The 23187-nt window shown below is 55.0% G+C and overlaps 1 protein-coding gene across 1 annotated transcript; it reads left to right on the top strand.

Moving 5' to 3' along the window:
• Positions 1-5146: 5146 nt before the first annotated feature.
• FAM43A (family with sequence similarity 43 member A) lies at positions 5147-7343 on the top strand. The gene has a single exon (XM_066193319.1). The coding sequence runs from the start codon at positions 5389-5391 to the stop codon at positions 6475-6477; it is 1089 nt and encodes a 362-aa protein (XP_066049416.1). The 5' UTR covers positions 5147-5388; the 3' UTR covers positions 6478-7343.
• Positions 7344-23187: the final 15844 nt, after the last annotated feature.

The following is a 23187-nucleotide window of genomic DNA, read 5'->3' as shown; positions in this document are numbered from 1 at the left end:
CTTTCCAGCTGTACACAGAAACGGACTGGCACTGTAGGAAAAGTGGGAGCTTGTTCCACAAGCTTCCCATCTTTTGGTGAAGATCTTGCTCCTCTTTAGAAAGCAACATGCACAGGAAACTCTGAAGCAGGGCTGCCTGGCCAAGGCTGAGCCCTGAGAAGGCACTAACCCCACTGGGGCCCTCGGGTGAGTTTTTTAGACTCCGCTTCTTTCACCAGCCCTATGAAGATAAAATCACCTCCTTGCCTGGCAGGGTGGGGGCAAGTTAATTAGAGAGAACTGCCTGCCTCTTTGAAGGCACAAAACACCGGATGGGAAACCGATGGGATTTCTCCAGCTCCCATTGTGTCAGGTCTGCCTGGGAAGTCTCACCCGCGCTGCCCATGCTGCCCCTCCACATGGCCCCCCCATGGTGGCAGCCCCCAGGATGGAGCATTGAGCAGGGAATGCTGTCCCAACATCACCTCTGTGCCCCTTGACTGGCAGCATGGTATGAGGACGGATGTCCAGTACCAGCCCACCCAGCAAGCCACCCCCTCGAGGGTGCCGTGACACCCAAGGGACGGCTCTGCTCCACTGGACACCGGCTGCCCTTCTAATTATAGCAGCGGGTGCAGGAAGCGCCGGGGCTGCCGGTGCAGGAAGCGGGGTGTGCCGCTTTCGGTGGCTGAAAAACAACCGCGGCAGACGTGTGCCGACAGCACCGCGGCCCCGCCGAGCAGCAGAGCCCCTGGCCCAGGGGTACTCCCGGTCATCGGCACCCTGAGCAGCACTGGCGTCACCCGTGGTGCCCCCAGGGGATCCAGGCCTGCATATGCGTGGACCTCCCACGGTCTTCACATGGCCCCGGCATCATCTGTGCTCCCAGCCCCGAGCCCCCGAGCCCTGCCAGGGCACACCCGCTGCAGGATGGGGTGCTGCTCCCCTTCAGAGAGGCAGGAGGGCAGCAAGGGTGGCATGTGGCTTCCATTAAAGGCTGTTAAGGACCCTTCTCCCTGAGCAGGTCATGCTGTCCCATGCCCTGCCAACTCGTCTCAGGCTGTCCCCGCTCCTGGTGACAGGCAGCCATTTGCACTTGCTGCTGGCCAGACCTGGATGGTGGCTGGCGGGGCTGGGGGCCATGGCTCCCTGCCTCCCACCACTGATGGCCTGTGAGGCTTAGGAGCCACTCAGTCTTTCCGCTTCATGGAAAAACCTGACAGTTCAGCATTTCCTTTGTCCCGGTTTGGAACAAAGAGTCAAAACTTTGACATATTGCATAGTTATAGAGACTCTGAAATACTTTGTTTTGGAACATACTGAAATGCTGGTTTGCGGTGTTTCACTCTGACTGTGTCATTTCAGCTGCTGCGACACAAGAAGTTCTATTGCTACCTGGGGGAGAAAGTCTGACATGTTTTCACACACTGACAAAATCAGTACATTCTCATGAATTATTTTGGTCTTGTCATACCAACTTTCCCCAGCACCTTTTTTCACCACTCTCCCCAAGCAGAGATCTGCATCAGCTCCGATTCCAGCTGCTGGACACAAAAGCTATCCCTGAAGTGGGGCTGCTCCCTGCAGGGTTTCACCCTCTCCCATCAGACAGATGCTTGCATCTCTCCACACTGCACAGGGCAGCCAGCATGGGCAGCCTGGCAGTTCCCTCCAACAGAGGTGTTGGGCAGCTGCCTGCCTGTCTGCCCCCAGAGACACTGTGCACCCCAGAACCTACGGGCTCATGGTGGGGTGTGACCATGGCTTCCAGCACAGACCGGAGTGGCCAGGGCAGGAGAGGGATGGAGTGTGGCAGGGAGTGGGGTCTGCCGAGGGCCAAGTGCAGCACTCACTGTGCTGCCGGCCCTGCGCTGCAGGGCAGAGATGGTATCTCACATATTTTCCCACGCCTCGCTCAGGATTTGCATGCATGCATGAAGGCAGGTGATGCTCGGTAGCTGCTGGGATATTGCATAAATAGAGAGCAGGCTGTTGCACTCCCCCCAGGCTACAGCACCGTGCAGATAAGCCCCCAGCATGCAAGTCCTACACATCAAGGTGCTGCCGGCCTTGCAGGCCAGGAGGGAGCCTTGTGCTCACTGGGAAGCAGGCAGCACACCACGGGGCAGGCTCCCCTCTCACTGTGCCTTAGCTTCTCCTCCCAGCAATGAAACGCAGACAACCAACACCACAGGAACACCCTCAAGCATGGAGCAGGTGCCCCAAACTTAACTGGGCTGCTCCCTGCTGCCAGACTTCACACAGTTCCACAGCCAGCACAGAACTCAGGGCATTTCATGTGGGAATCGCTGCCACAGACCGCCATGATTTGTAACGTGCTCTTCAGCTGCTGAAGCATGTGGCAATCATCCATGCCCAGAACTGAAGCAGTTGCCACATAGCAGGAAAGGCATGGTCCTGAATTAAGTGAGCACATTAATAAAGCAAAGAAAACTACAATGGTCTGGCACACCGACTGGTGGGCAAGCATGGTGAGGAGCCAAGCTGAGACAGAGTCCATTCTCAAGCAGGGATGTGACCAAAAGACAGCTTCCCTGCTGCTGCACTTCCAAGTGGTAAAGAGGCAGCTATTCTGCAGTGCTACTGATCCCTAGCCACCATCTGGAGCCCCCAGCAGGTCTCTGAGATGCTGATAAGGAAACGTCTACCCTGAGAATGCAGTGCAGAAATGGCAGTGCTGCTGCCTTGGGACTGGGGAGGGCATGAGAACGGCAAAGGGGTCAGATGGCCTCCTCATCTTATACACCACTGGGGTTTGCAGACAAATATGCCCAAGGGCTATTGGAGAGCCACTGGGCTCAGCAGCCTGCACAAGCCATGCTGAAAAAACTTGAAGTCTACATTCCTGAACACAGATTACTTCACTCGGGATGGCAGAGCCCAGCATGACTCTGCAAACAGCTCTGCAGGTGTCATTATCAGAAATATCTGTATACCAGCACCAGCCCCCCCAGCTCTAACCTCCCCCCAGAGGCAGCATCACAGGAAGGTGTGTGGGCCTCCCTGCTTGCTCCATCCCACCTGGAGCAAACACCTGTCTCTGAGCCACCAGCCCAAGGCTCAGAACAGGTTCCTCTGCCACAGCTGAAGGCAGGCAGGGTTTTGGCAAAGCAACTCCCTTGTATGGAGAGACGGCTGTGCCCACGCGTCTCAGAGGAGTGTACGGGGTTGCTCTTGGCCTTGCAGCTCACAGGCACAGCTCAGGCAGGTGGCAGGCGTGGGTCTGAGGAGCTGTGGTTCAGCAGGACACCTTGAGGGAGGAGGCAGATCTTCAGGCACTGTGGGAGTGCCACACCATGTGTGGGTGTCAGATGTCACCTCAAGCTATTGGATTTATTTTATGTGCACAGCAGTATCTTCTGTTTTCACCTTGCAAGACAAAGAAGACAAAAGAAAAATACTTTGAATGCTACTTGGAGATGAATCAGCTGTACAAACCAAAGTCTTTCCCTGCTATGCAGTGGGATGGTCGTCCTGCAGGCTGGCAGGAGCTGTCTGCCACAGGCTGCGGCATAGCACACAGCCCCTCCTGGTCCCCACACTGACAGCACTATGGGGACTCCCAGTGGGTGCCTGGGACCCAGCCTGCATCAGGGCTGAGAGCTCAGACCCCCCCAGAGCGGCTGCTGCTGGGCACTGCAGCTGGGGCAGACCCCAGCCCCTCACCTGTCCTCCTGTGAGCTCCCAGTGTGGTTTTGTTGCAGAGGCAGAGGGCTTGGTTCAGCACGGTGCTGCACCCAGATGGGCATCCCAGTGGGTGCTGGGCTTCGTGCTCAGGGGCCTGGCAGGTTTGCCCCAGCCCTGGCCGGGAAACAGCTCGTGTGCACTGATTGGTGCACACCCAGCCCCTGCAGCTCTCCAACTGAAGTTTTCTCATTGCAAAAAGGGAGCATTAACACATTCACTTCTCAGGGCAAGCAACAGCCTCCCTAACACTGTCAAACTGCTGTGCTAGAGCTGATGAAGACAGGAAATGCAGCATATTACTGACCCACACCTACCACTGGCCTCTGGAAACCAAGGCAGCAACCAGGCATCCCCTGGTACCAGCTGTGGCTGAGCTGTCTCAAGGGATGGTGCTGACCACGCTGCCCTCCCCAGAGGGGGATTTTGGAAATACAAGCGAATGAGCAAGTGATTTTTAATAGTTTGATGCTGGTCACTGTGGTTACGTGCAATTCCCAAGTAATCTGCTAGATGGCATGATGTAATAATAGTAATAATAATAATAATAATAATAATAGTAGCAACAACAACAATGATAATTATATACCGGTTTAATTGATCCAAACTCTAGAAATGATTTGTCAAATAATTTAGGCAGGTGTTTACATATTTTACTTCACGAGTATGTACTTTCACAATTTTGTCGAGCATTTATCTAAACCCTAATGAAGTGCCATTATCTGCAACGCTGGAATTTCTATTCTTTCTGGCAAGGATCTGACACATGACATAAGAAGCTATAGTAACAACACAGAGACCAACTTTCTCATTATGTCTGTGAGTGTACTCAGCAACCCCAACAAGAAATTACAAGACAGCTTCTTGTTCTTCGGCTGCTGCATATAAATAAAGAGCAGAGGATTACTCATACATAATAACTAGTAGTTGCTGCAGGCCCTACAGCTCTCAGAGCCGAACTAACCAAACCAGAGGAAAGATCATGTTGCAAGAGCGAGACTTGCTCATGGCACACCCTGGCCGGGCAGGCAGCTGAGGTTGGGACTCTCCTGGCCGTGGGATCTCCAAGAGCGTGGGGTCCCGCAGTGGCCTAGGGATTTTTATCAGTTTAAGGGGACTTGGGGCAGACGGATCCCCCGCGGTGTCCTCTCCATCCTCCCCGCCCGTGCTGACGAAAGCTGCAGGAGAGCGTTGTGGCACCCATCCTCCGCACGTGGCCGTGGGGAGCGAGGTGGGGCGGGACGGGGTCCCCGCTCTTCCGCGGCGGCACCGCCGGCTGTCCCCCGCTGGAGGCCGCGCTCCGCTGCGAGCGGGGAAGGGATAGGTGACAGAGGCGGCCCGGCCGGGCTGGCACCGCCCCGTGCCCGCCCCGTGCCCGCCCCACGGCGCGGCGGGGCCGGGGCTGGGGCCGGGGCCGGGGCGCCGCGGCGGGCGGCGCAGAGCGGCGGCGGCGGGCGGGCGGCGAGCAGCGAGCCGCCGGCTCGGCGGGCCCGGGCAGCGGGCGCTCCGCCCTCGGTGCGCGGGGCCTCCCCTCTCCGCGCCCGCGGAGCGCGGCGCCCGCCTATATCTACGGCCGCGGCGGCCCGGCGCCCGCAAGGATGTGAGGCGGGCGGGCAGCCCAGCCGCCGCCGCCGCCGCCGCCGTGGCATGCCCCCCCGCGCCCGGAGCCGTCGGCGCGGCGCCTAGCCGCGGCTCCGCGGGGCCATGCTGCCCTGGAAGCGGAGCAAGGTGGAGCTGGCGGCGGGCGAGGCGCGGCGGCAGAGCAAGCCCAAGGGGTACGCGGTGAGCGTGCACTACTCGGCCCTCACCTCGCTGGCCCGCGCCTGCCCCGAGAGCGCCCTGCACCGCGTGGGCAGCATGTTCCGCTCCAAGCGGCGGAAATTTCGCGTCACCAGCGAAGACCCCACGTACACGGTGCTCTACCTGGGCAACGCTACTACCATCCAGTCCAAAGGTGAGGGCTGCACCGACCTGGCCGTCTGCAAGATTTGGAGCAAGAGCGAGGCGGGCCGGCAGGGCACCAAGATGAAGCTGACCATCAGCGCGCAGGGCATCCGCATGGCCCACGCCGAGGACAAGGGGCTGCGCCGGCCCGGCCACCTCTACCTGCTGCACCGGGTCACCTACTGCGTGGCCGACCCGCGCCTGCCCCGTGTCTTCGCCTGGATCTACCGCCACGAGCTGAAGCACAAGGCGGTGATGCTGCGCTGCCACGCCGTGTTGGTCTCCAAGCCCGAGAAGGCGAAGGCCATGGCCCTGCTGCTCTACCAGACTTCGGCCACGGCACTGGCTGAGTTCCGCCGACTGAAGAAGCGGGACGACGCGCGGCACCAGCAGCAGCAGCTGGTGGGCGAGCAGAGCATCCCGCTGGTGCCGCTGCGCAAGCTGCTCAACGGGCAGTGCTGCTACAAGCCGCCGGTAGAGCGGAGCCGCAGCGCGCCCAAGCTGGGCTCCATCACGGAGGACCTACTGGGCGAGGAGCAGGAAGAGCGGGCCATGCACTGCGACTGCGAAGACATCCTGGAAGCGCTGGGCGAGCCCGAGGGCGAGCTGCTGCGCCCCAGCACCGGCCGCGGCGAGAGCCCGGAGTTGGGCCAGCTCCTCCGCGATCTGGGCGAGCTCAGCCTGGGCAACGACCTTCGCTCGCTGCGTGCCGACCTGCGAGTCCGCCGCCTGCTTTCCGGGGAAAGCACGGGCAGCGAGTCCTCCCTGGAGAGCGGCGGCACGGACGGGGCCGCTCCGCCCGGCAGCGACGCCGAGCAGCCGCTCCCCGGCGACCCCGAGACCGGCTGAGCTCTCGAGCCCATATGGGCGTGCGCGGCGCCGCCGGGGCGCACCGGCTTCCCTCCGGGCGTGCACGGCCCCGCCGGGGCGCACCGAGTTCCTTCTGACCCCTCCGGGAGTTCACGGTCCCTTTCCGGGAGTGCACGGCCCCAGCGGGGCGCACCGGGTTCTCTCCGGGAATGCACGGTCCCTTCCGGGCGTGAACGGCGCCGCAGGGGCGCACCGGGTTCCCTCCGGGAATGCGCGGCCCCGCCGGGGCGCACCGGGTTCCTTCCGGCCTGTCTTGGAATGCGCGGTCCTTTCCGGGCGTGCACGGCCCCACCGGGGCGCACCGGACCCCTCCGGCCCCGCCGAGGCCCCTCGGGGAAGTCGCGGTCCCGGCGGTTCCCCGCGGTGCCTCCGCGTCCCGCAGCATCCCGGGGAGCGGCCGCCCCTCCCGTGCCGGTGCCAGTGGCCGCCGGAGCCGGACCCCAACTCGCCGCGGCCCGAGGAGGGGAGGCGGCCGCGGGCTGTTTACCTCCGGCTCAGCCCTTGAAGATCTGCCAAATTCCTGGAATAGCTTTCCCCGGGGAGGGCGGCGGGAGGGAGGTGTTGCGCCTTGTTTACAGTCAGAAATCTCACATCCGAGAGGCCCCCCCGCCGTTTTCTCCATTAAAATCACTCCATCGTGCTGTCGTGTCCAAGAGGTTTGCACTGTTGTGAAGTTGGGGGGGTTTTTTATTATTATTTTAAATTAGACTTTTTTTTTTTGGGCCCCGGTCCTGTCCCCGGTCTCAATGCTCTAGATCTTTTGCTGTGCAAAAGAAGACTACTTGTGGCTGTTCACCTGTACATAGGGAAATGTATGCAAATACATTTTGTTATTTTTAAGAACACCACCATTTCGATCTCCTCTGTTTGCACATATGTGAAGAAAATAAAGATGATGGTAACTTAAAAGAAACTGGGGTCACTGTGGCAATATCGCCTCTGTGTGTGGATTCCTGTAAGGAGCTGGGTGTGGGGAGAGATCCCTTGGGAAGTGTTGTAGGTGCAGGAGAGCACTGCACAAAAAGGCTGTTTCAAGCATCAAGCGTGATTCCCAAGCTCGCTGGAAATGTTCCACTACAGGGAAACACACTGGGCGCTTAAAGACTCTTAAAAGGCAGAGGGATGAGGTGGTCTCTCCGCAGCCTCTAATGATGGGCAGGAAAGTGTGAGAAACCTCACGTAAGGGCGCTCTGGCTGGATTCTAGTCTGGAGAAACCCAACTGCGGTGCCCTGATAATGCCCTGAGGCGAGGTACCCCTTGCCTGGGCACTGGGAATACTGCACAGTGTGAATGCTGTCTGCATCCAGGTGCTGCAGCTGGTCTCTCGCTGCTCGCAGTGCCAGCCTGAGACAATTTTATAACCTCACCCAGGGTAAGCAGTGAAGTTGATTAGCCACGGGACTGCTGCGATATTTTTAGCTGTAAATCTGTAAGTGGCAGGCTCCCAGGGCAGGAAAGGTGTTCCGGTTTCATTTGTCCCCAAGTGGAGGTATCAATTAAGAGATAATTAATCTGTCATTTCTGATGTCTAAATGTTTTCCACTGTGCCTGTGCCGCAATCGGTGGAGTTGCAGGAATGTCAATGAAAAGCCCAGCTGCCAGGGCCAGGCCACACTCCTTGTGCAAGGAACCCGTCTCAGAACTTGTAAATACCTCATTAAAACCCATTGCAAAATCTGCCACCACACCAGACCATTGTCTCAGTATGAGTCAGTCAGAGGAGGGAGGCACAGTGGTGTGGCTTTCACGGGGAGGGGTAATGGGGAGAGGGGGGAATCCCCTCAGAGTGGGCACCTTCTTGCCCGGGCACCTTCTTGTGATGGGCAGCGAGATGTAGCAGGTGACAGTGGCCACTTGCTGGATTTGAGCGCACTCAGGCCGGCACGGCAGAGACACACCTTGCTAAAGAAATACTGTGTCTTGCTGCTTTTTCTCAGACAGAGCTCCCTTTGCCTTTCCCAGGGAGGGAAGGGGCACGAAGGGGAAATGAAACACGAGAGAGAGTTCATCCCAAAGTACTTTCCCCAAGATGGGGCTTGCCAGGCTGCCTGGCTGGCAGCAGGGAACCTTCAGTGTCCTGGGCTGAGGTGAGTGCCCCGGGTCCGTGCCCAGAGCTCTGTCACTGCCTGCTGTCTCCCGGGGCCGAGGGAGCAGGCAGAGCTTGGAGCAGGGAGCAATACGGCACCTGGGGAGCAGAGAGGGCGAGCCGGGGGAGTCGCGGGGGTTAGTTAACTAACCCCGGGTGTTGAATGACCGGGTGGTGTTTGCTTTACATCCTCCGTGGGTGCTTAAAGGTGGTTAATGGCCTGAGCTTAGTCAATGCCTTTCTCCAGAAGAGCCATCGTGTCTGCAACAGTGAGAAAAGGTTTTTATCGCATGCCAGAGCTAAAAGCCCAATTCCCTGAGCAGCAGTAGCAGCAGCCAGGGCCTGAAGCATTTCCCCTTGAAGCCATTAGCAGGGCTACTGTGCAGTTTCCTTAGAAGCTTGTATAGATCATTAGCTGTAGAGTCCAAATCCCTTTGTGCCTGGGATATTTTCGTTTTAGAACCATAGAAAAAAATGTCATATGTACATCTGCAGTGCTAGTGTGAGGTTATTCATGTGTGCTTAGCTGCCCTGCGCTCCCCATTGCAGCATGCCTGGGTCTGCAAATGAGGACAAGTGCATGTGAGAAGAAAAAGATTTTATTTTCCGCCCAGCAAGTTTGAAGGAACATCTTCCTAGAAAAAGGAGAGGAGGAGAGAGCGAGACCTTCTCTCCAACAGATTTGAGTAAAAGGCTGAGCTGCTGCTGTTTTTCCCTTTTAAACAAGTAGCCGCTTGCTAAGCTGAAAAGCCTACTGCTGGCTGATGGGCTGGCATGGGGAGGTGCAGCAGGGCTTTGGGAAAGGCCTGTTCCCATACACAGAGGACAAACTGTTTGGTGGTCTCTGCTCGGTGACAGGGCTGATGCCAGTCCCCGTGCCAAGACTGCTCCACATTGACAGTGTCTCACCGAGCGTGGCACTGTCCCTGCTCGGGCTGTCGGCAGGGACACATTCCCTGTCGGTCAGGCTCCATCCATCAGCACTAACTCAGCCTTACAGCTGGGGATGGTGAATCAGCCCGATGCAGCGGAGGCGTGAGGGCTGCGCAAAGAGCAGCAGAGACTCTGAAACTGCTCCCCAAAAGCCAGCAGCCCCCTCCCACCACTGCTTTCCCAGGGGCAGGCAGGCAAAGGGAGAGCAAAGACAGCCTGACAGCTCTGCCAGTGGATTTGAACTGTGGGAGAAGAAGCCCAATGTGGGAACGGATGTTTGCAGGATTACATGTCAAGCATTGCTATCTGCCCCTGGTGCAAATCACTGCCCTGCCCAGTCATGGTGGGCCAGCCAAGGAGGTTTCCAGCGCAGCAAGGTTGAACACTGAGCTTCACACATCTCTGAGCTGGCAGGCAGCGTGTGATGAATTGACCCAAAAATACCTATAACAAACAACACAACACTAGGAAAGGCAATGATCCTACTCTGAGCCTGACCCATGGAGCTGATGCTTTGGCAAGTCAGCTTAGGTGCTGCACTAGGCGTCTGAGGTTCCCTGAGTGTGTTATGGCTAAATAGAGCATGTGAGTATTCCAGGCAACAATGATAGCTCCCAGAATAAGAAGAGATTAATGGGAAAAGAGCCCTTTATGCTAATACTATTTATTGACTGTGTATTTGCTGGTGTACTACAGATTTTCTCCTGAAAATGAGGCTGAAGAGGGACCATACAAATGTGGAAGTGTTGGCAGGATCCCATGTACAACTTCTTGTTTTTCTCTGCCCTTAGCATGCCCTTCTCCCATCTTTAGGTCTTCCTCATCCATAACAGGAAAAAATATCATGTGCAACCAGAAAAATTAGCCAGTGGTCAAGTGGAATGAGCCAAGTCATGAAATGACTTTTAGCCCGGACTGTAGTACTGATTTAGATCCAGAATTATTTGCAGTTTAGTTTGGAGATATGCCCTGTACGGGGCACATCCAGTTTGCCTGAACAGGGGGGACAATGTGGGAACTGCTGGCTGAGGGGCTGCTTTGGACTCCTGAATCTGAAATCTTGTTGAATGGCACCAGGTCAGTGGTGAAAACTTCTTTGTTTTTGGGGGCTACAGGCAATACTCAGTATCAAGTACAACCCTGGGACAGTTCCAAGTCACCTTCAGCACACACACTGTGACTCTCAGAGAAGCAGGAAGGCGTCAGGATTTCCTCCTTGGTGGTGTGTTGGAGAAGAGCAGCTGACCTGTCCCACTGCTGTTAGTCATTCCCAAGGCATCACAACTGTCCCATTGCCCAATTCTTGGCCATCATACCAAACCCTCTATTATTCAGTGGGGAAAAGATCCCCAGTTTCAGCCTGCAGGGAAGGCATAGGGCAGACAACCTACTGTCAAACTGTCCAAGGGGTTGTGGGTGACAGCCCCTGGTCTTCTTGGGTGAGGGTGGGTAGGGTCCCACTGATGATGAAAAAAACTGGTGTGCTGCAAGGAGAGTGCAGTCCCAGCCAGCTATGCCTCACCTCCTGCTTCTCCTGGAGCTGGGAATGAAAAAACCCTGCATTTCCAAGGTCAGCAGCAGCCCCAGCTCCCGCAGAGCTCATGTGCTGTGAAGGCGTCTCCCCCTCCTCACCCCAGCCGCTGGTAGCAGCAGGGGCTGTTTTCCTCAGCAGCTGGAAGGAGATGATGTGCAAGGACAGGAATGTGAGGGCAGGCGGCCAGGGCAGCACAGGGACAGCGTGGGGTCCCAGAGGCCAGGCCAGGTCGGTTCATCCACGGGGCTCAAAGAGCCCCATGGAGGAACTGAACTGACGTGGCCCCTCAGGTTCTGCTTCTCTCCACATCTCCATCACCCACCCCAGACAAGGTGACACCTTCACCTTGCTGCCTGGTGTCTTGTAGGGGCCTGTATCTTGGTTAATGCCTGGCAAGGTGCATGAGCTGGGGGGGAGCAGAATTGTCCGCTGCTACAGCCCAGCAGGAAATCAAAGCTATGCATTCAGAAAACCATGACATTCCCCATTGCCAGTGGGGGCCCTGCCTGGTGGGAGGGCTGAGCGCTATGAAAACACTCAGAGAAACAGTTATATAATGAAGGACAAGGTCCCAATCCAGCCCTTGGCTCGACAAGGCGGCTCTGCAAGGATCTGAGCCCCAGGCTGCAGCTGCCCAGCACCCTCCAAGATCCAACTCTTGTCACTGCAGTCCATGCTGCTGCTGAAGGGTGGAGGTGGGAGAAAGGCTGCAGAACGCTTCTTCCCAAGCTGGGAAATGTTCTGCATGCTCAGACTTGGTAAGCCAGAGCACAGCTCCCATGTGTGGGCTTAAATCAAGCCCCTTTAATGGTAGGAACTGGGCAAGGTCTGGGACAGGATAGCCCAGGACTGGTGAAGGTCAGGGTCTGCTAGCTGCAGGCATTTAGGCTTTCATGCTACTGCCCAGATGTCTTGGACACAGTGGTGGTACATCATGGTATACATCATCTGTCCCTGTGCCCCAAAATAGGGACATATGCTCAAACATATGTTCTCTGCTCTGTGGGAAGGACCCTGGAGAGCTGGTCACAGTAAAGGGCTTAGCCTCCTCCCTTACTCTCCTGCTCCAAAATGGAGGGCAGCTGGGCAGCCTGCCTCCTGCAGCTGGTCCTGCTGCCACCCCACAAACAGGGGTGACATGCTCGGTGTCACATCTAGGTCTGGAAATCCCTGTTGCTCTGGCACAGGCGAGCAGGGGGGACACAAGGAAAAGGCTCTGGGATGGGATTCATCGCTCCTCCCGCAGCACCGTGAAGTTGCACACAGTCTGCTCGGATGCATGAACAAGCTGAACTGTGACATTAATTAGAGCTGACAGTGCTCCTGGAGGGAGCTGGCAGAGCAGCAGCGCTAAAGCTGCTGCTGCTGGGTCTGTGCGCAGAGCCAGGCTCTGCACCAGGCTGGCCAGGCCGTGCCATGGCCCTTGAGTCCTGCCACAGTGGGATCTCTGCTCACTTCAACTCCAAAGATCACAGTGGGAGGTACCCTCAGCCCCAGGGGAAAGGAGAGGCAGTGCCCAAATCCAGCCACGCTGAGCATCTGGCCAGCACTGCTCTGCCCTTTCCAGTCAGCCCTGACTGCAGCTGGGCACTGCCTTTCCCAGTCCTGCACACTTCCCTCTGGCTCTCCCCTCTCATTGTGGCTCTTTGCCCCCACAGTGCTCTGCCCTCAGCACCACTGTTTCTCACAAGCTCTTTTCCCATCCCAGTTTCCTCCTGAGTAAGAACTGGCACTTGCTGCTGTTTCACAAATACCACTGAGGATTGCCTGCACTGGAACACAGTGCAGGCAGCCCAAAGCAGTAAGGGTTCCTCCTCCACTGGCCAGGAAACAGTTAAGGGAATTAGGATGAAGAGTTGACATAAATAATTTGGTAGCTCCCGTAGGAAGATTGCAATTTAGCTTAATTATCATAATTAGATTTTCAATCTCTCTGCTAATACTTATGAAACAATAGAGTCAAGTGTGAATGCAGATGCCTACATTTCCTACCAGTGACTTCTCATTCTTCTGCTTAGAACAAGTCCATGGAGACATTGAACCAGGCAGCAGGGATGGCATGTAGGGATGTGGTATTTCCCCAGTACTTTGTTTTGGGCAATGGGAAGTCTCATTCCCCTCTGCCTGGTACAGGGATTTTAACTTCAGCTCTGGGATCAGCAATATGATTGTCTGAAATTAGCTCACTTTGGTGTAAAAACATCATCTCTTCTGCTGGAAGTGGAGAAAAATAATCTGGAAATATTTCTTTCTGCGCAGGGAGACCCACACTTTCTCTGCCCAGCCTGTGGTTGATGACCCCCAGAGGCAGCTCCATCCGTGTTCACAGTGGCCCAGGAGACCAGACCAGTGCAAGCAGAGATCTAGGCCTAGGCAGCTACTGGCAGGAAAGTTCATTTGCAGCAGCTAATCAAAGCTGTGTTAGTGATGACTTCTGAACATGGCCATGGCCATGTTTAGCCTGCTCCTGTCTTTGCTCACCTGGGAAGAAATGGATGCTTCTCAGCAGCAGAGACAGGTCCTGGGGTCTGTGCCCTGCCCACTGCCTTCAATGGGTGTCCCAGGAGAGCCTGACCAGAAGGTGTCTTGCCAGTGCCCTGGCAGCAAGAGGCACCATGGTAGGAGGCAGATGAGCAAGGGGAGGACATAGCCACAGAAAGCTGAGGATGTGCTGCCTCCATCGTGCACAGACACCTGAGCAGCACCCAGAGCCCTGGGAAGTCCTTCCCTATCCCAGCATCTGCCTTCATTTGAGATGTAGCATACACTACACTGGTCCCTTTGCTGCTCTGCTCTTGGCTCAGCAGCAGCAACTCCACCCCATGTCCCAGTGTCCCCCCAGGCATCCCCAATACCTCCACACATCCAGCTCTGATCAGAGCAGGAGCGGGGCATGTGTGTGGGCTTGGGCTCCCTCGGGGCAGTCTGCCACTATCCTTGCTGGTGTCCTGTCCTGCCACAGTGCTCTGGCAAGTTGCAGGTTGAGAACTGAGCTGCTTATCTTCAGTGCTGCTCTGATCTAATTTTACTTTCTTAAGCAATGTCCAGGCTTTAGAGAGTGTCTTGTAATGCAATGGCTCTACATGGCAAGGAGGGGAGTCCCTGCACTAACACAGCAGTTACCCCCCCACCAGTACAGCAGTTATTCCCCATGCATGACTTTGCTGCTAAAACCCTCTGGCTGCAGCACTGGCTCAGCAAATTTCCAGCAGAGCATACAGCATGGTACAGCTGTGCAGGAGACCTAAGGTCCAGCAGGGTCTGCTGGAGATGGTAGTCACTGTAAGATCTGCCTTCTCTCTGTTTGGACTCCCAGCACAATCCCATAAAGACCTTTTGGTTACTGCTGCTTTGAAGTAAGCTGATCCCCTGCCTCTTCACAGCTCTCACTGCTGTTACCAAAGAGAGAAACTCCAAGGAAATCAGACCATCCAGGCTGCCACCAGAGAGGCAGAGGAGCAAGGACCACCACAGGCAAAGGGTATTGCAAGGTCCTGTTGGGCAGCAATAGTAAGACCAAGAGTCCTTATTGCACCTCTGGGTTAACCTAGAGGTGAGGTTCACTGGCCAGGTTACTGATGTTCATTATTTCTGCTTCCCAGTCTGGGCTTCCAGGACTTGGGATGTGACCTGAACTCAGGTGCACTCCATGGCTGTGCAGCCTCCCTGTGAAAGCAGTTTCATGTACACTTGCACTCACGCTGCCCCATGGCACCTCTGTAAGTAAAGCTCTGCAGAAGGCTATTTCAGGACCCAACAAGACTCTCCCTGATGTCAGGACCAATTAGTTATATCCTGCAAAGGAAAAAAAGTCTACTAAAGCCAGCTCTGGTGGGACAATGACATTAAGATGTTCCAGGTGCTCATCTGGGTTCCCCAAGCAAACCAGGAGCTAAACATAGCCCTGGAAGAGTGGCAGGAGGGGGTGGATGTTGTCCTCTGCACCGTCTCCTAGGGCAGCCATCTCCTGCGTGGGCCATCCCTTCTCTTTTGTACTCTGACCTTCCTTTGCTCTGCCCCTGTGCAGACTATAGCTCCTGCACTAGGGCCATAGCTGAGATCAGTCTGAGCTCATCTTGGTGGGCTTGGTTCACGCTTTATCCCATTCAACCAGGCCATCAAATCTGACTGTCATTTTCCAAGGAAACACACATTTGAAGGAAAAAGAGGACAAAATAATTAGTCAAAATAGTGAGAGACAGGGAATTTTAGGCATTTCATATTCTCATTGTCTTCCCCCACAATGGTATTATCCTTCTCTAAATAGATGCTGAGCTGAAGACATAACAACACCCTACTTCCCCCAAATAGCTCGAGTGAAACAAATGCAGGAAGTTTGAAGGGGTTGGAGCAGAGCTGTGGCCAGACAAGAGCCTGGGCACCCCCATGGGTTCCTTGGGGCCACGGGAGCTTCACAGGACAGGCAGCTGGACTGCAGTGAACCAAGACCCAGAGTCTTGCCCTCATGAAATAGGGGCTGCTGCCCTTGCACTGTGAAAGAGCTGATAGGGGAGGTCCTGGCCCTCAGTCCCCATGTCTGGTCCTGGTGCTGTCCTCCATCCCCAGGAAAGCACCAGCAGGGCAGCCCTGAAACGTGGCAAAGGCAGCAAGAGAGACACAGACTCCACAGCCCATCACGGCTCGGTCCTAAAAGCTGCTGCTGGTGGTGATGGGCTGTCCTGTCTGCCTCGGCACAGTGCAGCCCACTGGGAGCACCTGCCAGCCAGAACAGCCCCGGTGCCAGCACCTGCCATGGTGTGAAGAGAAGGAAAGTGGTGTCCCCTGGCTGGGTGCACACAGTTGTGCCACTGGCACCAGTGCCTGCTGCGGCGTGGGGAGCCCTGCTGCTCCCACTGTGCCATGCATGGACACCCCAGTCCTGAGCAGCTGCCACAGTAAGGTCCTTCATATGGGGGCTTGAGGTTCCCCTGTCATGCCTGTGTGCTGTGGGGACAGCGCTCCCTGCCCTCTTCCCAAAGCTGAGGTGACATTCTCTCTCCCAGGTGAGTGCCAACCCTCACCAAGTTCCTGGGGCTGTGCTGGGACCCCAGCAGGAGTTGTTGTATCAGGATCAGGTTTATCACATGCAAGGGCAAAGCCCCTGGCAAGAGCCACAGTGAGACAGACAGATGTGGTTTGTCCCTGGGGAAGGGGCAGCCCCTCCAGACAGTACCTGCCTGCAATTCCTGTGAGCCTTGACCAGGTTCAGCTCTAGAGCAAGGCACAGTCGCTGCTTCGACTGAACTCACAGTACTTCAGCAACTTTTCACAGTTGTCTTTAATGGCAGAACCATCAGTAAGGCACTCAGAGGTGCAGTTAGGCCTTCCCTCCCTGAGGAATACTGTTAACTGAAACCAAAGCATAGAAGCAAGGAAATTGCTCGATGAAGTAGTTTGGTAATTGTGAAAAAGAAGAACTTGTTTTCTTTGTCTTGCAACAGCAAATTGCACAACATGAACTTCAGTGGCTTCAGCCTGGCAGGTTTTCAGAAGGAGGTTGTGGGGTGATTTAAAATCCACACTGTGAGGAGGGAAATGATTCTGAGCCTGCTATGGTCTGTATGATATCCATAAGGAATGTGGCAGTACATGATTGAGGCGGCAGTGATTGTGTTTGCTTTCCTGTCTGGGTACCCTAGGTGGGCATGGGTGAGCTCTCCTCTCCTGTTTGGGAGCCAGCTCAGAGAGGACCTGGCTCAGCCTCAGGGCTTGCCTGTGTTCCCAGGGTAAGGTGAGCTAAGGGCCCACAGATGCATTAAGCAAGAGGAGCTTTTATGAGCTCATTTTGCTGGGTTGTTTTAAGAACTATTATGGTGATGATGACTTTTAGCCCTGTAACATAAAAATACTCTTTGTCAAGGTGAAGAGATGCTCTGCACATCAACCCAAGGTGGAAGGAGAAGAAAAGTCACTAGGAGAGGTCAGTTAGGATTAATTACTCGTCCTGCTGTCATCCCTATGTACCCCAGGCTCAGACATGAGCTGGATGTGCTAGATGCAGGACAAAAAAATAGAAAACAAAAATAGGTAGTGCTGAGAGGAACCAGCAGCAGATACCAGAAACAGCCCAGACCAGGAGAGCAAACCCAATCTGAGGTCCCTCTCCTCCCCCTCTTCTGATTCCTTCCCTCCCCAGGTGCTGTTGCCTCATTCTGGCTTTGTCATTCAGATGCAAACGGGAATGCTCCAGGCAGAGGCTGCTGACACCTTACATTTAATTCAACTCACAGAAGTCTACTGGGTACTAGGAGGAAAACAAACAAACAAAAAAATAATCCCACAAGAATCTTCCATCTCTGTTTTGTCGCAGTTTAAAATGCTAAAATCTGTGCTTTGTTCTCAGCTACTGTTGCAAAATTGAACCACTTTCAGCCTCTCACCTTACTTAACCGCGGGCTGCCTCCACGCAGCGCTGCTGAGTACAGCACGGAATGAAAGCCCTCGCTTGGCCTAGAAACCTGGAAGGTGTGAACCTCGTTAAAATGCACACAGGGAGCCGGGCTTTGAAGTGGAGAGAAGCCAAAAGCCAGCGAGCCCCCGAAGGATGCCGTGTGGCTGTTCCCAAGACGAGGAGCACACCTCCAGCTGAGAGACACTCTGTACCTGACAGTCCCGTAATGCCTGCCCATAACAGCCCTGGCCCAGAAATAGCTCAGTGCTAGATGATGCTCTCAAGAGACTGATGAATGTTGCTGACTCTCTGCAGCATCTCAGCAGCTGGCTCTTGCCTGGTCACACCTTCCCTTGGCTCACCAGCACCAGGCCCTTCCTTGAGGACCTGCAGCAACCTTGTCTGATGAGCACTGAGTTTTGCTCAGCTGGGATGGAGTGAAAACATCTTTGGTTCTGCAAACATTGCGAGCACATTAGCCTCCCCTGGGGCTCTGCCTGCCTGAGCAAATCCAGCATGCAGAGCTACCAGGATAGTGTTTCCCTTTCTTTTTGGAGATGTGACCCAGGGAAGGGAATAAACTCTCCTCCAGCTGGGAGAATGCCAGTGCTCAGCAGTGACAGCTGGTGACTTCCTGGTATCACCATGTCCTGCCCAGCCATGGGCTGCACACTCTCACTGGAATCTGTGGGGCCAGGAATGTTGTAACAATGAGACCTGAGGCTACTCCAGCCCTCTGGAGCTGCTGCCATTTTGAGCTGGATGTAGGGTGCTGCTCCCCAGGTCATCCCAGATCCTCCCTCATCCAGTGGCAGGTGGCGCCTGGAGAAGCCCTGGCCTCAGCCAGAAGCAAGATGGTTCGTGAGCCCTGGATATGGGACAGCAAAGGTAACTGCAATCTACCCAGTTCCTCCTGCCACGCAGGCAGATCCATGCTCTTGGCTGCTGTGCAGGATCTCTGTGCAAAGCTGAATGGCTGCTGCACTTAATTTCCCAAGTGGCCACTGTTTATCAATGAACAAAGTCAGCCCTTGCCCATGTGAGCAGTGCTCACCAGCAGTTCTGCACGGCACAGCAACCTGCAGTGCTGGAATATCCATGTCCAGAAAGCCATTCTCCTATCCATCCATCCATCCATCCATCCATCCATCCATCCTCTCTCTCTGCAGAGAAGGCAGGGATGCTCCTCCTTTCAGCAGGTAATGTAGGGAGGATAAGTCACTTACAAAGTAATTTAGTGTTGTTCTTCGTTATTAATACTGTGCTTTATAATTTTTTTAAGTTCTGTGTAATTGCTCCCTTGCTCTGACTCAGGCTGTTCCAGGGAGTAAGAGCTGTGCAGTGTATTAGCACAGCCTGCAAGATGCATGAGCTCCTTAGCTCCTGCCTAGCCTGGCTGAGGGGATCCTCTCCCCTTCTTTCCACACCAGACCCCAACCTGCCCCTGCAGTGCCGCAGGAACAGCCTGATCTCTGTAACCTGCTCCAGCTCATGGCCCCAGGCTCCTGCAGCAGCACTGATTTCTCTGCAGTCACTCTACAGAGGAAGCAAAAAGCTCCCTGGTATCTGTTTTATCTGTGTCCATCTTAAGCACTGGAGAAAGGTGTTGTTGGAGCTCAGCAGAAGGGTATTTTTTTTTTATTTTTACATGATTGAAATGAGAGTTAAATGTGCAAAGCCATAAACTGTCTGATGCCCATCTGCTCTTGTTCACCCGCAGTACCTTTCAAATAGTGTTCCAGTTCAGCACCATGGGGGCCTAATTTGCACCCAGAGATCTCCAGAGACCCCAAGCCTTCTCCCTCCCTGGTTTGCTGTCCACAAGGCCCATTGCATTGCTCCCAGAGGCTGGGCAGACAAAGGCTGTGTGTGAGCAGCCTGGTTTTGACCCAGACTCCAGCTCCATGACAGGGCTCCCAGCCTCAGCCCCCCATTCCAAGAGTTCATTGAGTGGCCACTATCCAACCCCTCCCCCAAGGACAGGGCATTTTTCTCAGTCACAGCTCTCATATCCTCACTACAGGTGATGTAGCCCATACTGTGGGGGCTGGGAGTGTGTTATTTACACAACAGCTCTCATCATCTGTCATCTGCAGTGAGATGGCAATGTTTCCACAGAGTCCAGCACGGCATGTCTGGCTCACTGCTAGGGCTGCCTCAGTTTCCCTTCTGGGTGGCTAAGCCAAGAGCTAGCACCCACGTCCCTCTGTGCTCCCTCCACAGGAGCGCAGCAATGACCCTGCCACTCGCACAAGTTCCCTTTGGCTCCTGGGTTCCACCACCCTGTCTGTGGGTGGGGGAAGCATGACCCCCACCAGCCACCACGTGCAGAGCCAGCAGGACTTGCGGGGGGATGTGAGGAGGCATCTGACAGCGAGGCCAATGCCACCCTGCATTGCCACCCTCTGCCAGCCCTCTCCTTGGCAGGGCCTGGAGGCAGGGGATGCTCTGCCTGGGGCTGGCATGCGTGGCAGCTGGAGATGTTTTAGGTAGCTGTCCACAGGGTCTGCTGGGCAACCAGGTTTCCATGAGTTATTAATAAGCTACGGGAGGGAAGCGGTGATAAATAATACATTGGCACTCTCACATTCTGCGTGCATGTGTCTACGGATAAATATTTCATTCTCGAGGAATACACATAGATGCCTGTTGATAAATAAAAATTGGAAAATGTTCTATTGGGTGGTTTTAAATATGACTCTCCCCTTGCATCTGAAGAACATGATGTACCTGGTGTACAGCACAAAGATGCTAATTTCCCTCAGCAGAGGCTGCCTAAAATGTATCACTGCAGCACACTGGGCACTGTGCCTAGTGTAGCACACACACCCCAGAAACATACGGCCCTGGCTTTTCCTTCCACACCACTATTTTAACACCACTTTTATAACGACACTATTCAAGCAGATTTTCTAATTATACCTCGCACCGACTGGGCTCAGGACACAGCAGTCAACCTTCTAAATATTAGCAGAGAGACCCAGAAGGCAGCACATTTCCTCTTGTGTCATTGGAATTTGCAGTGTGCTCAGGCATGACTGGCAATGCCAAGCTTGTCACTGCTGTTTAATTAGGCAGGTGGCTTCTCCCATTGAAAAAACATGAGATACTGAGTGGGATGTGGGAAAACCCTTGGGTTCCACCAGCCCTGCCAGCAGCATGGAGCTGCCATGTGTTGCTTACCACACCTCTTGGAAACCCAGGGCGCTCCTGGGCTTGAAGGCAGCTGGAGGGGGATGCAGCCCTCTCCCCATGGAGCACCTGCCCTCAGTGCTTGCTGCTTGGAAAGCCCCAGAGCCCATGACCCAGGACCAGCACCCACGTGCAGCTTTGGTCTCTGCCAGCCCAGCACCAAGGGCAGGTGAAGGAGTTGTTTTTCCCCTAAATACTGCTTCTAGGGCAGATCACTCCTGTCTGTCTCTGAATGCAGTGCTGGGAGTGGATTTAGCAGGGTCATTGTTCACCTTGGCTTTCACAGAGAAGGCTGTGGCCTGCAGATACCCCAGCAGAAGCCTTTGGCACAGGCTGGGCAAGCAGCACACGCCGGCAAACAACTGAGTGTCGAGCACGCTGTGCCTGGCTGCTTCACCAGGAGACGCCTATGCAACATACTGACATATCTGGAATTTTTCCAGTGGCTGGATTTGGCTGCACTGACTTGTAATTTTTTATGAGTAACCCTGTTTTGTGCCCTGTTATCACAGCTGGTGCTGTGCCATGCTGGCTCTGGTCCCAGCAGTGTGCAGGAAGCTCCCAGCACCCACTATACCATGCTTTGTGCTACCACCCAGAGCAGCAATGAGGGATTTCTACCTGGAAATCCCAGGGACTGGGGCAGGCTGCGGCAGCAGAGCTTGGCGGGGAGACTTTGATCATCAGCCAGGGCTTGTCCCCATCAGCGGTCCCAAGCAGGGAGGCAACACATCAAAGGGCAAGGAGGAATGGCTCCTGCTGAGCACAGCAAGGCTCCGTGCCACCAGAGACTGCCCCAGGCCCCTGGGAAAGGCAAGGCAGGGAGCCGCTGCCCCAGGGAGGGGAGGCTCAGAGGAGCTGTGAGGCAGATCCAGGCTCAAGGAGAAAAAAGAGGGAAGATGGTCCAAGGAAGGAAACAGCAAAGAGGCAGTGGTGGGAAAGCCAGTCAGGAGGCTGGTGGTGCCTCCAAGAGTATGTCTTGTACTTTCTGGAGCCATGAGACACCAAGTCACCGGGATTTGTCCTTAGCAGCCCTTCTCTTCCTCATCCTCTGCTAGGCTCCATCACTAACAAAGGTATCCATCCAGTTGGCAATGAAACTGTAGCCATGTTTCTTTCTCGTCATTCCCTGATGGGCATTTTGTCCCCAGCTCCACCAGGAAACTCCTCTGCCAGCCAGAGGAGTTAGAACACTTGAAACTCCATAGGGAGCAGGGAAGCTCTGCAGGGTGCAGGACTATTCCAAAAGGTGCTGCAACTCAGGTTTTGGAAACTGGACTGTCAAGGGGTCACACCTGACAGTGTACTGGGGGATGCACAAAGTGCCCCGAACCTGCCAAGAACCTGTGGATGTGGTGGTGCAGGACTGAACCTTGCAAAACATGACTCGGCAGGCAGTGGGGAGAAGTGCTTTGATGTCGTGTCAGCCAGCTGGAATTACAGCCCCATCCGCTCTTCCTTGAGGGAGATCTGCATCCCTGGGAGGAGGCTTTCAGACAGGAGGGCACCACATTGACACTAACAGGGGCTGCACTGCCTGTTCACTCTGAACATGGACTGCCATCCTTGCTCATGCTGCACCTTTATCCCCTGGCACCTTCTCCCACTTGCCATGGAGCATCACTGCCAGCTGTCAGGAGAGGTTCATTTTGCCCGTCCTCCTCTTTGGCAAAGATTTTTTGTGTGGTAGCACCTTTTCCTTTCCCCCTACCTGGTACTTGCATGAAGCATGCAGAGAGATCATTCTGTTAAGCCTAGGAAGTCTGAAGCCACAGTACACATAACTAATGGAGGAAGTGCAGGAATTTTATTTCTAGTCTGATCTAATCCCTATGCTGCAGGTCCCCACTTCTTCCAGCTCCATTAGGAAATTCCCATGCTGAGTTATATGACAAGAAATAGACTCAGAAGGAAGATACATTGTACCCAAGCCTCATCTCATCCTACTTTAATATTGGTTTATCACACTGAACAAACTGGAGTAACTGTGCAGAAAATCGCTCCATCCACATCATGCCCATCACACATGAGGATTTTCTGCTCTGAGTAACTTGCTGTCACCAGTGGCCAGACCCACCTCTGACAGCAGTTTCCTGGGCAGTCTAAGGATGCCATGGGGGCCAGGGGATTTACCCCCTGGGACAGCAGGAGCGGGCCTCACAGTGGGACACAGCAGGACATGGGGGGTAGTCCCATTGCTGGGCTGCCCCAAGGTTGAGGTCAAGGTGGGAAGTCTACCTGCAGAGGTGCCCATGGCTGGGCAGGCCATGTTGGTGCTCTCCTCTTTACTGCTGGTTTGGGGAGTGATGCCTTCGCAGTGGTGGGGCAGGGGCAAAACCACCAGGAACATCTCCCCAGGAATATGTGCCTCCTCTGACTGGTGTCTGCATGCAGGGCAGGCTCTGAGCAGTGCCAGGCTAGGGGCTTTGTTCCCCACAGGACACTGACCCCACATCTTATTCCTGCTGGTCCTGGCAGGGGAGTGCTGGGATGGCAGGGACAAGCACAAGCAGGTCACAAGGACAAGTGACTGAAATGTCCTATATAACAGT

The sequence above is a fragment of the Chamaea fasciata genome, unplaced genomic scaffold (assembly GCF_029207755.1).
Source record: "Chamaea fasciata isolate MVZ Bird 193981 ecotype frontalis unplaced genomic scaffold, bChaFas1.0.hap1 SCAF_11, whole genome shotgun sequence".
Lineage (NCBI taxonomy): Eukaryota > Metazoa > Chordata > Aves > Passeriformes > Sylviidae > Chamaea > Chamaea fasciata.
This window is presented reverse-complemented; position numbering and strand designations above follow the sequence as displayed.